General features: G+C 36.6%; 1 protein-coding gene across 1 annotated transcript in view; it reads right to left on the bottom strand.

The window, feature by feature from the left end:
* The window catches only part of GLIPR1L1 (GLIPR1 like 1), a 30,007-nt gene extending 15,664 nt beyond the window's left edge, over positions 1-14,343 (bottom strand). The window contains exon 1 of the mRNA XM_039249932.1: positions 14,074-14,343. Coding sequence (XP_039105863.1) covers positions 14,074-14,250 — 177 coding nt within the window. The 5' untranslated portion in view covers positions 14,251-14,343. The remainder of the gene's footprint in view (positions 1-14,073) is intronic.
* Between the last annotated feature and the right edge of the window lie 1,243 nt (positions 14,344-15,586).

Below are 15,586 nucleotides of genomic sequence, written 5' to 3' on the forward strand. Positions count from 1 at the left end.
CAACTTTTTAAAAATTTATTTTAATAAAATATAGATTTTTTTGATATTAGGTTTGTAGTCAGTCATTATTTTTAGTTCTGCTTTAGAAACATTTAGTACCCATTCTATGACAGAGTTTATCTTTGTATTTTCAAGACCTTGCAGATGGCCTGGTACAGTAGACGCACTCAACAAATACAGGTGAATGTGTTTTAGATAAGTCAAGAGTTCATAGTTTAGTAATTCAGGTCATACAAATATATTATAAGTGAAAGATGAATACCCATTCATAGTCAAAAAGGGAAAATGCCTCTTAGAATGCTAGGAATAAAATGTCTTTAATATGAGTAAGAATATCTACCAATACCAAAAACAAAGAAAGAACTCTACAAGACATCATTATGTAATTGTAAAATATTGAAAGCTTCCCCTCCAAATTTGGAATGAAACAAGATGTCTCATTATTTTTATTTAAAATAATATAGGGGCCAGGGCATCTGGGTGAGCATCCAACTCAGTTGGGTGAGTGTCCAACTATTGATTTCAGTGCAGATTGTAATCTTGCAGTTTGTGAGATCAAACCCTGCATCAGGCTCTGCATTGATAGGCTCTGCTACATATATGTATGTATATATATAGTGGTTGCTTTAGATATTACATAATTTATGTAATTTGTCACAAACTACTGGTGTTACCATTTTGCCAGTTTGACTGAAGTATAGAAATATTACTTCCATTTACATTCCTTCGTCACTCACTCCACCAATAATTGTTTTAAATATTTTTTCTACATGCCTTAAGAGCCATATCAAACAATATTATAATTTTTGTTTCAACTGTCTAACATAATTCAGAAAACATCAAGGAAATATAATTTACCCATACTTTTACTTTTTGCTTTTTTTCTTCATTCCTGATGTTCCAAGAATCGTTTCATCATTATCTTAGTGTTTGAAGAATTTTTCTTAGCTACTCTTTTAGAGTGCATCTGCTTATGACAAATCATCTTAGTTCTCCTGAATCTGAGAGTGTTTTAATTCCACACTCACTCCTGAAGTATATCTTCTCTGGATGGAATTCTTAGTTAGCTATTAGTTGAAATTGAAATTGAAATTGAAAATGTTGTGCCACTTGCTTTGGGCCTCCATGGATTTGGATGAGAAGTTTGATGACCTTGAAATTGTGGTTTTACTTTAGGTAAGGCATTGCTTTTTTCCCACTGCTTTGAAATTTTTTCCTTGTCTTAAATTTTCTAAAGTCTGATTATGATGTATCTTGGCATGAATTTCTTTGGGTTCATCATATTTGGGCTTCACTCAGATTTATGTACATGTTTTTACTCAAATTTTGGAAGTTCTCAGCCACTATTTCTTAAGATGTTTTTTCTCCCCTCTCCTTCTCTTTCTCCATTTCTTTTGGGACTCAAATGACATGAATAGATATTTTGTACTTGCTTTATAGATCCCTGATGATCTGTTCATTTTTTTTCCTTTGGTCCATTTTCTCTCTGTTGTTCAGATTTGGTAATTTCTTTTGTTCTATCTTCAAAGTTACTGATTTTTTTCTTTTGTCATTTTCATTCAACTATTGAGCCCATCCAGTAAGGTTTGTTGTTGTTGTTGTTTTTTAAGTAATCTCTACACCTAACATGGGGTTCAGACTCATAACCCCCAAGATCAAGTGTCTCATGCTCTACCGAATGAGCCAGCCAGGCACCCCCATCCAGTGACTTTTTATTTCAGTTATTATATTTTTCAGTTGTAAAGTGTCCATTTAAATCTTCTTTATAACTTCCATTTCTTTGCCAATACTTTCTGTTTTTTCATTTGTCTTAAGCATTTTTATAATTCTCTTTGAAGCATTTTTATGATGAGCCCTTTAAAATTCTTGTGAGATAATTCTTATATTTCTGTCATCTGGGTGTTGGCATCTGTGGGTGTTGTCTTTTCTCATTCATGTTAAGATTTTTCTGGTTCTTGGTATGATGAGCGATTTTTCACTGCATGCTTGCCTTTTTGAGTTTTATGTTATGAGACTCTAGGTTTTATTAAATCCTCCTGTTTTAGTAGGTCTTCACTAACACTGCTCCAGTGGGGGAAAAGGGACACCACATCTTTATCACTTGATTGGTGGGTGAAAGTCCAGGCTCCCCACTTACTAACCCTGTAGGAGGGATACCTTGTTTTTACTGGAAGAAGATGGGTATCCAGGTTCTCCTTTTGCTTTTGCTTTTGCTTTTGCTGACATCATCATCCCACTGGGAGAGTAAGGGTTGCCTTTTTATTACCAGGTAGGATGAAAATCTAAGCTCCCTACTCAGCCTCCACTGGCACTATGGGGAGGTGGCGATGAGGGCCACTTTATTATTTCTGTGTGGTAGTGCAAGTCCAGGGTCCAAAATTGGCCTCTTCAGATATCCCATCCAGGCTGGGAGGGGAAGAGACACCATATTATTGCCTCATCAGGGTTAGAAGCCTCCTTGCTTAGCCTCCTCTGACACAACATTGGTAGAGAGGAGGTGGGAGGGGTACCTTACTAGCATCAGTCAAGGATGATAGTTTAGGCTTTCCACTTAGCCTTCGCTAAAAAAGATAGGAGGGTTGTTTGTCCAGAGTAGGATGGTTATCAAAAAAAAAAAAAAAGAAAGAAAGAAAAATTTCTTCCTTATTAAGTTGTCCTTTTTCTTTGTCAAGAGAGACCAGACTTTTCTTGAGGCTTTTATTTTCTGCATCCATTGACACTTCTGGGTTTTAGGCTTCTTTCATATCTAGTTCAAGATATTCAGGACTCAAAGAGGAAATATATGGAGATCACCTTTGTGTCATTTCTTGAGTCTGGAGTCTCTGGCTACTTTGCTTTTTTTACTGCCCAACTTTAAGAGTTTTCTAGAGGCACTTGGGTGGCTCAGTTGGTTAAGCATCTGACTTTGGCTCAGGTCATGATCTTGTGGTTTGTGGGTTGGGGCCCCATATTGGGCTCTATGCTGACAGCTCAGAGCCTGGAGTCTGCTTCAGAGTCTGTGTCTCCTTCTCTCTCTGCCCCACTCACAGTTTATCTCTCTCTCTCTCTCTCTCAAATAAAGATTAAAAAAATTAAAAAATATATATGTCTTATATATAATATCTGAGGTTTTTATCTATATTTAATGGGAGGGACAGTGCACATAGCTATACTCCATCTTGTCGGTAAGATCCTTTCTTAAGTTTTTTGCTAATTGTATGTTCCATTCCTATCTCCGTAATTCCAAAAAAGGCATTCCAGCAAATAGACAAACTTTCTGTAATTCTTTGCCTCAAGAATTTTGGCATGGCAGAAAGCTGAAGTAGCTAAAAATAAAGGGGCACGAGGGTGGCTCAGTCAGTTAAGACTCCAACTCTTGATGTCCACTCAGGACATGATCTCATGGTTCCTGGGACTGAGCCCTACATCAGCCTCAGCACTGACAGTGTGGAGTCTGCTTGGGATTCTTTCTCTCTCCCTCCCTCTCTTTCTGCCCCTCTCCAGCACTGTATCTCAAAATAAATAAACTTTTTAAAAAAGGAGCTAAAAATAGAGGCTACTGCCAGTGTTAGAATCACAGCCTTGAGCATACAGAAAGATTTCAGAAGGAATAGTAGCATGGTGGCCTATGGAAAGTAGAATATCTAACATGGTTCTCCCAGCTTCCATCAATATTTCTGTGTCATTGGACCATGTTGGAGGCATGTCTAAACATGGAAGGGTAATGATATTGGCATCACAATAGTGACTAGTTTGGAAGGATAATAATCATTATTGACTTGATTACTAAAGATGATTCCCCTATCTTTTGGAACAAAGACCCCAGGTTTTTTGCTTTTTGGTTTTTTGTTTGTTTTGTTTGTTTTTTTGTTTGTTTTTTTGTATAATAATAAGGGAAAAGGAGTCCCCAGAATGTTTGAGATCACAGTTTTAATCCCCTTGTCAATGTGAGGGCTAAAAATTACAATTAGGGTAATTTAATGGAAATAAATAAATGACATTTTATTTCCTTTTTAAGATTGTAGGTTTAAATTCATACTACTAATTTCAATGGATAACTTCCTATATTTCTTTGATACTCATATTTCTTCAAACTATAGAATTTGTTATCTGAAAATATTTGTTTACAGCAGCCAAAAGAGACTTCAGCAACTCCCAAAGGATGAATCGTAATTTACTCTTCTGAAAATGACTAGACTGAGTGATGAGTTCTCATATACCACCCTTCTCCAAAATTTATACATACCACTAAAACAGAGCCTCCATTTTCCTCACAGTTACTATGAAGACAGATGTAATTCCAGAATCAATCAAACAATAAATCAGCGATAGCAAACACATGTTTTCTAGCCAGGCCTTCTCACTTATATCCTTTATTGCTATAAAGCAATTCATTCCTTTCCCAAGATATTTCAGCTTAGCTATAAACTCTGGAAAGCTTTATCTACTCTTATGCCTGTGAAAATCCTAGTCTTTTGCCTGAATCATTGAGGTGTTTCTCCATTTTAAAAGAAAAAAGGAAAGAAAAAACCAGCTTAAATATGGCATACATTTTAAAAAATATACATTAGTTAACACATAGTTCTAATGTAGAATAGCTTGTACCAAGATATCCCCTACCCCAGGTATGGTACAAGAGAAAATGATTCTATCATTCTAATTAAGACCTAGTCTTAATATACAAATGAGGAACACAATAGCTTTGAAAGAGCAGGAATTAATATCTGAAAGCAAAGGAATTATATGAATTTAAAACATGTTTCAAGCCAGTTCAAACATGCATACTATGTATAAATTATAATTATCTGGCTATGTGTATAACTAAAAAAATCTATTTGCATTTTGGAATTCTCAGGGACTCTATGAAACTCATGTTTTCCCATGATTTAACAGTATAATTAAAAATCTTTCTAAAAAAGTATTTTAATGACCCCTTAGATCTGGTAATGCTTTCACCTAAACTAAGTTCCTATTAAGTCTCTAGCCCTATGGGAAAAATTTTATTAATATTCTGCCTTAACTTGTAAATAGAAGACTTTGGCACGCTTCTAGACATAAATTTTAAAAAGCCCAATCACCTGTTTTCTGCCTAGCCTAAACTCCAATACACTCTGCAGGCTCTTCTGATCACAGGCCCTAATATTATGAAGTACATCCATATCACAGAAGCTCCTCTGTGGAAGGAAGAATAAGAAAACCTACGAAGAAATTCTCACCTCTATGCACAATTCTAGTGCTATGGCAAGAAACAGTATATTGTGCATAGAGTTGAAGGTGGGAGAATGCTGGGGCGCCTGGGTGGCTTAGTCGGTTAAGCGTCCGACTTTCGCTTGGGTCATGATCTCGCGGTTCGTGGGTTCGAGCCCCGCGTCGGGCTCTGTGCTGACTGCCAGCTCGGAGCCTGGAGCCTATTTCAGAGTCTGTGTCTCCCTCTCTCTCTGACCCTCCACTGCTCACGCTGTCTCTGTCTCTCTCTCCTAGAAATAAATAAAAATATTTAAAAAAATAAAAAAAAAAATAAATAAAAAAAAAAAATGAAGGTGGGAGAATGCTTTCGTGTGTCGGTCTGCTACTGAAGAATTTATGCTGTATATGGATAATATAAAAAAGAATGAAACTGAGTAATACAGTCAATGTCCAAAATTCCTGAAAGGATTATAAGAAATGATGCAAATAACAAAAATAATACTTAAAAAATCAGATTTATTGAGATATAATTGATATAAAAGAACTTTATATATTTAATGTGTACAAGTTGATGAGTTTGGACATATGCAGACACTTATGATACCATCACCATAATCTGGGTATAAGACATAACCAACACCTTCTAGAGTTTCCTTGTGTCCCTTTGATGTCATTTGTTTATTTTTGTGGTAAGAATATTTAATATGAGATCTACCTTCTTCACAAATTTTGAAGTGTCCCATACTGTATTGTTAACTATAGACACTATGCTTATATGGCAGATCTCTAGAACTTATTCAACTAACATAACTGAAACTTTATACACTTTGAATAACAATTTCCCAATTCCCCCACATCCTCATCCCCAGGCGCAGCACTGTCAGCGCAAAGCCCAATGCAGGGCTCGGACCCATAAACTATGAGATAATGACTTGAGCCTGAAAACAAGAGTCAGATGCTTAAGTGACTGAGTCACCCAGGCACCCCAGAACTTCTTTCCTTTTTTATGGCTAAATAATATCCCATTGCATTTACATATCACATTTTCCTTTTCCATTCATCTGTTGATGAACCCTTGGGTTGTTTCTATATCTTGGCTATTGTGAGTAGTGCTACAGTGATCATGGAAGTGCAGATATCTCTTCACGATCTTGATTTCAAATTTTTGGATATATACCTAGAAGTGGGATTTCTGGATCTTAGGGTAGTTCTACTATAATTTCTACTGTTTTCCAGAACTGCAGCACAATTTTATATACCCACTAACCATGTACAGTGTTTCCAATTTCTTTACAACCTCACCAACACTTGTTATCTTAAATTTTATTTGTGTTATTACTAGTTACCTCTAGGATAACAAAGATCTTTAGTTAATAAGAACAGTGGTCTGAATAAAAGTCATATTAATTCAACAAAAAAGTAGGAAAGAAATGAGAAAAAAATAACCTCTTACTTTAGAATAGCAAGAGAATCAATAGATAGTTATTATTCACATTGGTAAAGCAATTATCCAATGAAGAACTTTGGGATCTCTGGTCATACTGCAGGTCAATGAGCTAACCAGGGTAAGAGGCTCCCCCTTGTCCTAGCAACAGAGGTTGAATCCAATTCACCTTCTCTAGAACTTGTGCCACTAAGGAATTAAATTGTTAAGCCACTAAAATGTCAGGGTTTATTTTATACCACAGCCTAGCTTAGCTTCATAAAACTTATTGCTAAAAGTAGAGTGAAGCCATAATAAAAATCTATACTTAAAGAACCCTGAGACCTAAATAGGAAGGATCCCTGCTCTGGGCCCAGATTTTATAGGATGTCACATATTACACACACACACACACACACACACACACACACACACACACACACTATTATAAAATGAAAGATTCTTCTCATTCTAACCTTAACACATGTTCAGTGTGACCCATGATGCCAAATGTCTGATTTTTGCCACATGTTTTTAAAACAAAAGGCATTTATACGTGAATGGTAAAACAGGTTTCTGAATACTGTTGTTGATGACATAAGAGACAGACACTGCTTCCGGGTCCAAGAAAGATTTAAACTATGTTAACTCCTAGGTAAAAGATCAACTTGTCAAATCTTTCAAAGCAGCATGAAAGCAATGGATTCTTACATAATATAATGTTTAGCAGAAATACTGAAGATCTGTTTCCTTCCTTCTCTCTTCATATTTCCATTTTTTAGGGGGTAAGGAAGACATTTTTCAATTGTAACACTTTCCATTACTGTTAAGTAGGGATAAATGTAGATCTGTATGTTACTTAAGTGAAGCATGACATCATTGCTTTACACTGGCCACTAGATGGACATGATCACATGAATGGTGAATTTTATATTTATAAAATTATTTGACTTAAATTTTCCAAAAAAATTTCAAATACTTAAAATCATTACTTATCCATTGTAACTTTGCCTTTTAATTTTAATAGTTTTGATTATTTCAGAAGAAGTAAAGATTTAGTTACTAATTATATCAACAACAAAGCAAACTTATTCTGATTAAATCAAAATCTGAACAAGTTAGGTGAAACCCCTGAAACCATACAGTCTTTACTAAATAAAGATTTAATTACTGAGCAAACAATGAGATTGTATGTAGGCTTCAATTTTTATCTTCCTTTAGCCCACAAATGGTGGTGGTAAGCTTGCCTGAACCATGTGGAGAATTTAACAGTTAGCTGGCAAGCAGTGAGGAAATTTATGTCAGAGGCAGAAATAACAGCAATCCATGTGATTGAGGGCCAAAATATCTGAAAAAAATGTTATCTATAACTTAGGAGGCAGATCATGAGTACACTGAACTTGAAGCTCCAAGCAGAGATTGGAAAACAAAATAGTGGTTGTTGGCTTATAGTATGGGTTCAACAAGATATTTTAATATAGTATGGGTTCAACAGGATATTTTAGGAGTAAAAAACTGGCAAGCTTGGAAAAGAAATAAAAGCTAGAATCAAGAAATGTGGGGCTTTTGAGGCATGGAAAAGAAACTGCTTCTATATAGCATATAATGAGATATGAGATCTTAAAAAGGCTTTGAGACACAAATGTCATAAAACTTTCAGGTGATTAAAAAGCTCAGGGCAAAGAGGAGATGAAGAATGTGACTCCAAGGATATCTTCTTAAGCGATTAAGAAGTCCTTAGCAAATGAATAGATCAGGGTGTACCCATTTCCCCAAAATTCACATTTCAAGATAACTGGCATTAAGATGAAAGAAAAGCACCAAAATGAGAAAACAGAGACTTGAAAGTTTCTCCAGTTGGTACTTTAAGTATAGGTATTGGTATTTGGAACTGATTGGGGGCATACAGCTGAAAGACCTTCAGAGTTTTTGAGACAGATATATTCCCAAAAATATTGTAAACTTGTTGTGAAAAAAACCTGTGAATACCTTGGATCTTAAACTTCCACGGGCAGAAAGCAATTTGAGAAGGCTATGGCTCAAAGAAGGCATATTCCCCAATGCCCAATTCAATTTGGACAAGGAGGATAATGAATAAGGAAGTACATTTGAGAGGGAGAAGATAGAATCCATAGAAGACAATGGACAAGGGAACTCCTACCTGCTTTGATTAAAAAAAAAATTTTTTTTCTGACCTCCAGTATAGTAGGTATGAATACTATCTACTATCTAAAGATTTCATAATCATTCTGAACCAATGATTTCTGTGTGGTTCTTATTTTTCCATTTTCTCAGTAGAAGTGTTTGTTATGGTTGTCTTGTCTTGTGTTGTCTTTGAATATCGTTTGTGTGGAGGACAGACCCAGGCACCAGGCCAAGAGTATTCACAACCAGCCTTGTTGGGTTGTTGCATTCTACTCAGAGATATTAAACTCTGATTCAGTAACTGAACAGAATAGTGGACCTTATCCTTTGGAGGAGGCCTTGAACTTGTTTTATTTATGGTATAGAAGGAATAAAGAAATATCTGATGACCATAAACGCACTCTGTGCTGGAGATATTTAATGCAAGCATGCTAGGGTTATCAGAGTAATTCTGGCCAGAGGGATCTGAGTGGGAATGAGATATATCACCTCCAGATCTGATTATAAAAACACCTGAACGGTCCTGTAGCTTTCTCAATGGTGACTCTGAGAAAAGCATGTTGGCATGATGGAACCAAGATATAATCAGCCCATGGCACTGCACAAAGAAGAAGTGATGTGGAGAGTGGTCCAGCCAGTATTAACTTTGTGTGAGTGAGATACGAAACCTGTATTATTTAAAGAGTTATGCTAAGTGAAATGAAACAAAGAAAAATACTGTATGATCTTGCTTATATGTGGAATCTAAAAAAAAAATAAACTCATAGACACAGAAAATAGATTGGTGGTTGATAGAGATGGGGGGCTGAAATTGGTGGAGGATGGTTAAAAGGTGCAAACTTCCAGTTTTAAGGTAAATAAGTTCTGAGGGATGTACAGTAAAGCATGATGATGTGACTATATGTAACCATACTGTATTGTATATTTGAAGTGGCTAGGCTATTAGATCTTAAACATTCTCATCACGAGAAAGAGAAATTGTAACTATGTGAGGTGATGGACATTAACTAAATTTGTGGTAATCAATTCACAATGTATACATATACCGAATCATGTTGTATACTTTAATACAGTGCCATGTCAATAAAAAAAAATGGGAAAAAAAAGCCTCCCTCTGAGCTTTGAAGATTTGTTTGTTAACACAATATAATAGTCTATCATTTTCTGATAAATATAGAAATTGACGTGTGAAATGAGGAATTTAATTTTCCTCAATGATTCAGTAGTTGAACACTGGAGAAGCTCCTATTAAAGACTCAGCCAGTAGTTAGCACTTCCGCTTCTGCCCAAGATGGAGTCAAAAGACCAGATTTACCTTCCCACTTAAAACAATAAAAACAAAATATGTGAAAAAGCAGGTGTGAGCACACATAACATCAGGCAAAGAAAGACCAGTGCTCCTGACAGGGGCAACCACTAAGGTAAGCCTCAGCTTACTTCCTTGAGAGAATTTTCAGTCTATAAAAGAGTAGCAGGTGAGAGAGATTTATATAAAAAAAGAAATCCAAAGATGTTCAAAGGGTCCTGCTTGGATATTTGACAGAGTAGTAATTAGCACATGCATGTGAGGAACCTACCCAAGACCAGGGAATGAATCACTCAAAAAGATAAGGGAAATATTACCTAATGCTCACCCAGTCCTGGGAATAGTGCCTCTTCTCACTAGCCAGACTGGAAAAACTTCATAATCTTGGGAATTGTGTAGAGTAGTCAGAAGGATCTTGGCTTAATTGTGGGAGATATTTATTCCTAGCCTAAACTACTGCTTTTATCCAGTCCAACAAATCTTAAAAACAAGGCTCAAATGGACCAAAATTCCAAGTAACATGAATGAATACCAGGAAAAATGTCCAGAATATTTATAGAAATACAAAAATAACCATCACCCAACAAGGTAAAATTAGCAGTATCTGGTACCTGGTAAGAAATTATATGCATAGAGAGATGCAAGAAAATACAGCCCAAAATGAGCAGAAAAAATCAATTAATGGAAATCCAACCAGAACTGACACAGATGTTAAAATTAGTAGAAAAAGCAAGAATGAGAAAAAAAATAAAAAAAAATCAGTGAACTGTGGGAAACTTCAAATGGTATAATGTACATGTAATTGGAGTCTCTATTATTAGTAGACAATGGGTAAAATTTTTCTATTTTAATTAAAATCTGCAGATACAAAAAGTTCAATGAACCTTAGGAAACATGAACCATGAGACACTATGGCGCATCAAATTGCTCAAAACCAAGTTTAAAGAGAAATTCTTAAAAGCAGCCAAAGGAAAAATACATATGATCTACATGGGAACCAAGAAAATGATCCAGTAGATTTCTCATCACAAACAATGTGTAAGGAGATAGAAGATGGTGCAGCAACATCTTTAAAGTTCAACTTAGAAACCTACACATAGTGATAATATCTAGCAAAAATTAAGGAGACTGAAAGGTATCGAAAGATGCTAACTTCCAGTTATAAGATAAATAAGCACTATCCATATAATGTACAACATGATTGATGAGGAGAACAAAGGCAAAAGAAATGTAGATAAATTTAAATTTCCTTATGATTTGCAGCCCATCAATAAATACTTGAGACAGAGTATGAGATTCCTCTAAGAACTCAAACTGTCTTAATATTAATGCTTTGCTAGAGGCAGAAAGCAACCTTAGCTTGACAATAGCCAGATCTCCAGGATCTTGGAAATCTTCTTTAACAAATGAAAATCCTTTCGGAAACTTCCTTTGTCTTTACCACTCCCCGCTCTCCCCCCCATTTAGATGTATACAATCTAGATGTATTACAATCCTAGTCCTGCTCTTTCTGCCCCTGGGTCCTGTTCCTGTGATTTAATAAAAACACCTTTTTGCACTGAAAACATCTCAAGAATTCTTTCTTGACTATTTGCTCCTGGCCCACATCACATCATGATGATTATAGCTAACACTGCTGTATGATATATAGAAAAGTTAAGAGAGTAAATCCTTTGAGTTCTTGTCACAAGAAGAAAGTTTTATCCTTTCTTCTTCTTTTTAAAAATTATTTTAATGTTTATTTATTTTTGAAAGAGAGTGAGAGACAGAGTGTGAGCAGGGGATGGGGCAGAGAGAGAGGGAGACAGAATCTGAAGCAGGCTCCAAGCTCTGAGCCATCAGCACAGAGCCAGATGCTGGGCTCGAACCCAAGAACCATGAGATCATGACCCAAGTCAAAGTCAGACGCTTAACGGACTGTACTACCCAGGTGCCCCTTCTTCTTTTTAATTGTCTCTGTGTGAGAAAATGGACATTAGGTGAATCTCTTGTGGCAATGATTTCACATGACATGTAAAGCAAACCCTCATGCTGCATGCCTTAAATTTATACTGTGATGTATGCCAGTTATTTCTCAGGTCAACTGGAAAAAATATATAGTTAATACAATTGCATGATAGAGAAAAAAGTAAGGAGAAATACTTTTATAACATAAAAAGCTGATGTTATTAAAAACCAAAAGAGCAAAGTATAAGAAATGTTAATGTCCTTTAGGCAGAAGAAAAATGATACCAAGTGGAAATATGAACCTAAACAAAGAAATGAAGAGCACAAGAAAATGTAAAGGATTAAAATAACAAAAACTTTTACGTGTTTACAAACTCAAACTATAAAACAAGGTAAACGCAAAGAAGGCTTGTTTCCATTCAGGTCTTCTCCACCCTCTTCCTTTCTTCCTTTCTCCTTCAGCTACCTCTTTACATTTAAATTAATTTTATGTATATCCTTTTATTGTTTCTTTTGGAAAAGAAAGCCTATATATGTGTTTATAGAATGAACATATATGTAAATATATACACATATATTTAAATAGCATCTTAATGTCATGATATTCCTTAAAAAAAAGATATTCAAGTAAGTATGGAGAAAATACTGTATAGTAAATCCATGTCATTGATCACCCCAACCTATTAGAGATTAAAGTACATATTACATATTAAAATATTTTAACAATTCTGTATTAAAGAGATCAGTTTTTTGTTTTAATCCAGTGTTTCCTAAACCTATTTGAACCTCTTCCTGCTCAGAAAATCCTTTCCCATGAATAATGCAGTTTTGAATTATGCTATTTCCTGAATTGTGATTTTATAATACTTGCATTTTATGTATTTATTTATTAAAAAATTTTTAATGTTTATTTACTTTTGAGAGAGATCGAGAGAGACACAGAGGCATGAGCAGGGAAAGGACACAGAGAGAGAGAGAGAGAGAGAGAGAGAGAGGGAGAATCCAAAGCAGGCTCCAGGTTCTGAACTGTCAGCACAGAGCCCGAAGCCAGGCTTGAACCCATGGACTGGGAGATCATAACCTGAGCCAAAGTCAGACACTTAATGGACTGAGCCAACCAGGAGCCCCTACTTCCATTTTATTATCTGTTGGATAGAAAGGAAGAAAGCTGGAATAGTTATGTTTTACAATGCAGCTACATCTGCATAGCACATAAGCAAAACTATGCTGTCACGACTTATATTCATGGTTTCATAATGACATTTACATGTAAGAAAAAGTTACAATGCAAGAAAAATTTCCAGTAATAAAATTTATAGTCTGGCATTTGTTTAAAAATTGTAAATTCTATTAATTATTTTAATAATTCAATGTTCATGATGCTCATTCTTCAACAGAATACTCTTTTTGCCTTAATGTCTATATGATGGAAGTCTACAAAAGACACCATCAGTTCGATGCTTTTGGAATTAAACTTCACATAATATTTTTCATGGAAATGACAATCTGATATTGTTCAACTGCTGACTTCATTATTTACATCCTTGTAAAACATTTCTTAAAAATGAATACTACTCATGTAGTGATGTTTCATCCTTGAGTTCATAAAATATAAAAACAGGTAAGAGGACAAGGGAATATCCATACCTGTGTTCTTTTATATCTTGGTTATGCGTTTTGGGAAGTGCTAGCCAAAATAACAGGTCGGGTGGGGAAACCCGTGCGAAGTTGCCAAGTACATGGATTAAGCCCTAGCAATGAAGACCAAGCAACTCCCAGCACCATCTTTCCTAACTCACCACCCTTCATCCTCCACCCTCACCCCCCATTCCCCTTCCTCCACCCTAATCCTTTCCCCTCTTCCCGCCCTGCCACGAGAGCTAACCCTGGGCAAGATACAGCTTTAAGTTTTCCCTTCTCATCCACCCCTATCACTACCCTGGAGGATAGCCCAGCCAAGGTATGATTCTTAACTGCATCCTGAAGGTCCAGTCTGAACTCATATAAATGGGTCCATCACATTTATCCCCCAGTTACCTTAGGATGAACCAGGGAAATAAGATCCCAGCCCGGGGTTCTTTCTCACCATGTGTTTCATGTCCGCCGCGGGGGGCCAGACTTTGCCGCGCATTTCGTTGTGAGCCTCGACACTGTTGTCTTTAAATTTCTGGTCTGTGATGGAGGGGACTTTGGCAGACGATTTACTGGCTGCCAGACAGAGACCTAATGTCCATAAGCAACTCAATTTCTTCCGCAGAACCATAGCGGGATGCAGAAGATGCTCTGACTGCGTGGACCAGTAACGGCTCGGCCAGTCTTCCCTGGCCCCGTGGGGACCACGCTCTGCGGTGGCTCCATCCTCCAGCACAAGCTCGAGCTCAGCGCGGGGATGCTCGGCCGGCTACTCCCCGAGGGCAGGGCCAGAGCGCAGGGCATGGCAGGCAGCAGGAGTAGCCTTTGTCAAAGCGCTTCGCTACAGGAGAAAGCCTTGAGTCGCCGTCTGGTGCATAGTTTTAACCAGAACGCTTTCTGCGGACCCAATCCAGAGTCACTGCGGTGAGCGCCTCAATTTCGATCCAGATGGCAACATGTAGGCGGCCCGGTGTTATGTAAAAAGACAGTATGTATTAGATGCTCACAATGGACCAGGACCATTCCAAACCCTATCTTAAATTAACTAAAGTCTGTATTAGTTATACAGACTCGTTTTTCAGGTATAGCTTTTTTTATTGTTTTAAATAAACTGCAGCATCATACTGCCTATATCTCCTGAAAGTGGGAATAAGTCAAGAATAGGCAGCTTGTATACTGCACACAGTGTGATCCTAAATTATTTCTTTGTCAAACATTTAATAATTTGCATTTGTTTTCTCATTTGCTGACTGACTGCCTTGAGAGATAAAAATAGAGAGGTGTGGCTAAGTAGTTCCTCTTACATTCTTGATATTTGAGTTTGAAACAGACCTATGGTTTGGTTACTAGTAAACTTCAGATAAAGGAGCGCTTTAGTTGGCATCATTTGGCTTAATATTTTAAATCCATTATATCATTTGTTATTCAATAAGAAACCAGCATTTTTTTGTGTGACAACAAAATGGCATTTCCCAGTATTTCTGTGTTCAAATAAATATCTTTATTTGATGATTTGAAGTTGTTTATAGTGGCATTTAATTCACGTAAATACATATTTATATCTACTGACTATTCTAGTCGATAGATCTTGCCACTAAAAAAAACACTTTGATGTAACTAGTTGCCATTTTTCTAAAAAAATTAAATTTTTTTGAGAGAGACAGAGCATGAGCTGGGGAGGGGCAGAGAGAGAGGGATACACCGAATCCAAAACAAGATTCAGTCTCTGAGCTGTCAGCAGAGGGTCCCACGTGGGTCTTGAACTCAGGAGCTGTGAAATCATGACGTGAGCTGAAGTTGGAGGCTTAACTGACTGAGACACACAGGTGCTCCATTTACCATTTTTAATAAGTAAAAAGTAGGGATGCCTGGGTGGCTCAGTTGGTTGAGTGACTTTGGCTCAGGTCATGGTCTTGCACTCCACTTTGGGCTCATTGCTGTCAGAACAGAGCTGCTTCGAATCCTCT

Source organism: Hyaena hyaena, unplaced genomic scaffold (genome assembly GCF_003009895.1).
Source record: "Hyaena hyaena isolate Hyena2069 unplaced genomic scaffold, ASM300989v1 scaffold_352, whole genome shotgun sequence".
NCBI classification, from domain to species: Eukaryota; Metazoa; Chordata; class Mammalia; order Carnivora; family Hyaenidae; genus Hyaena; species Hyaena hyaena.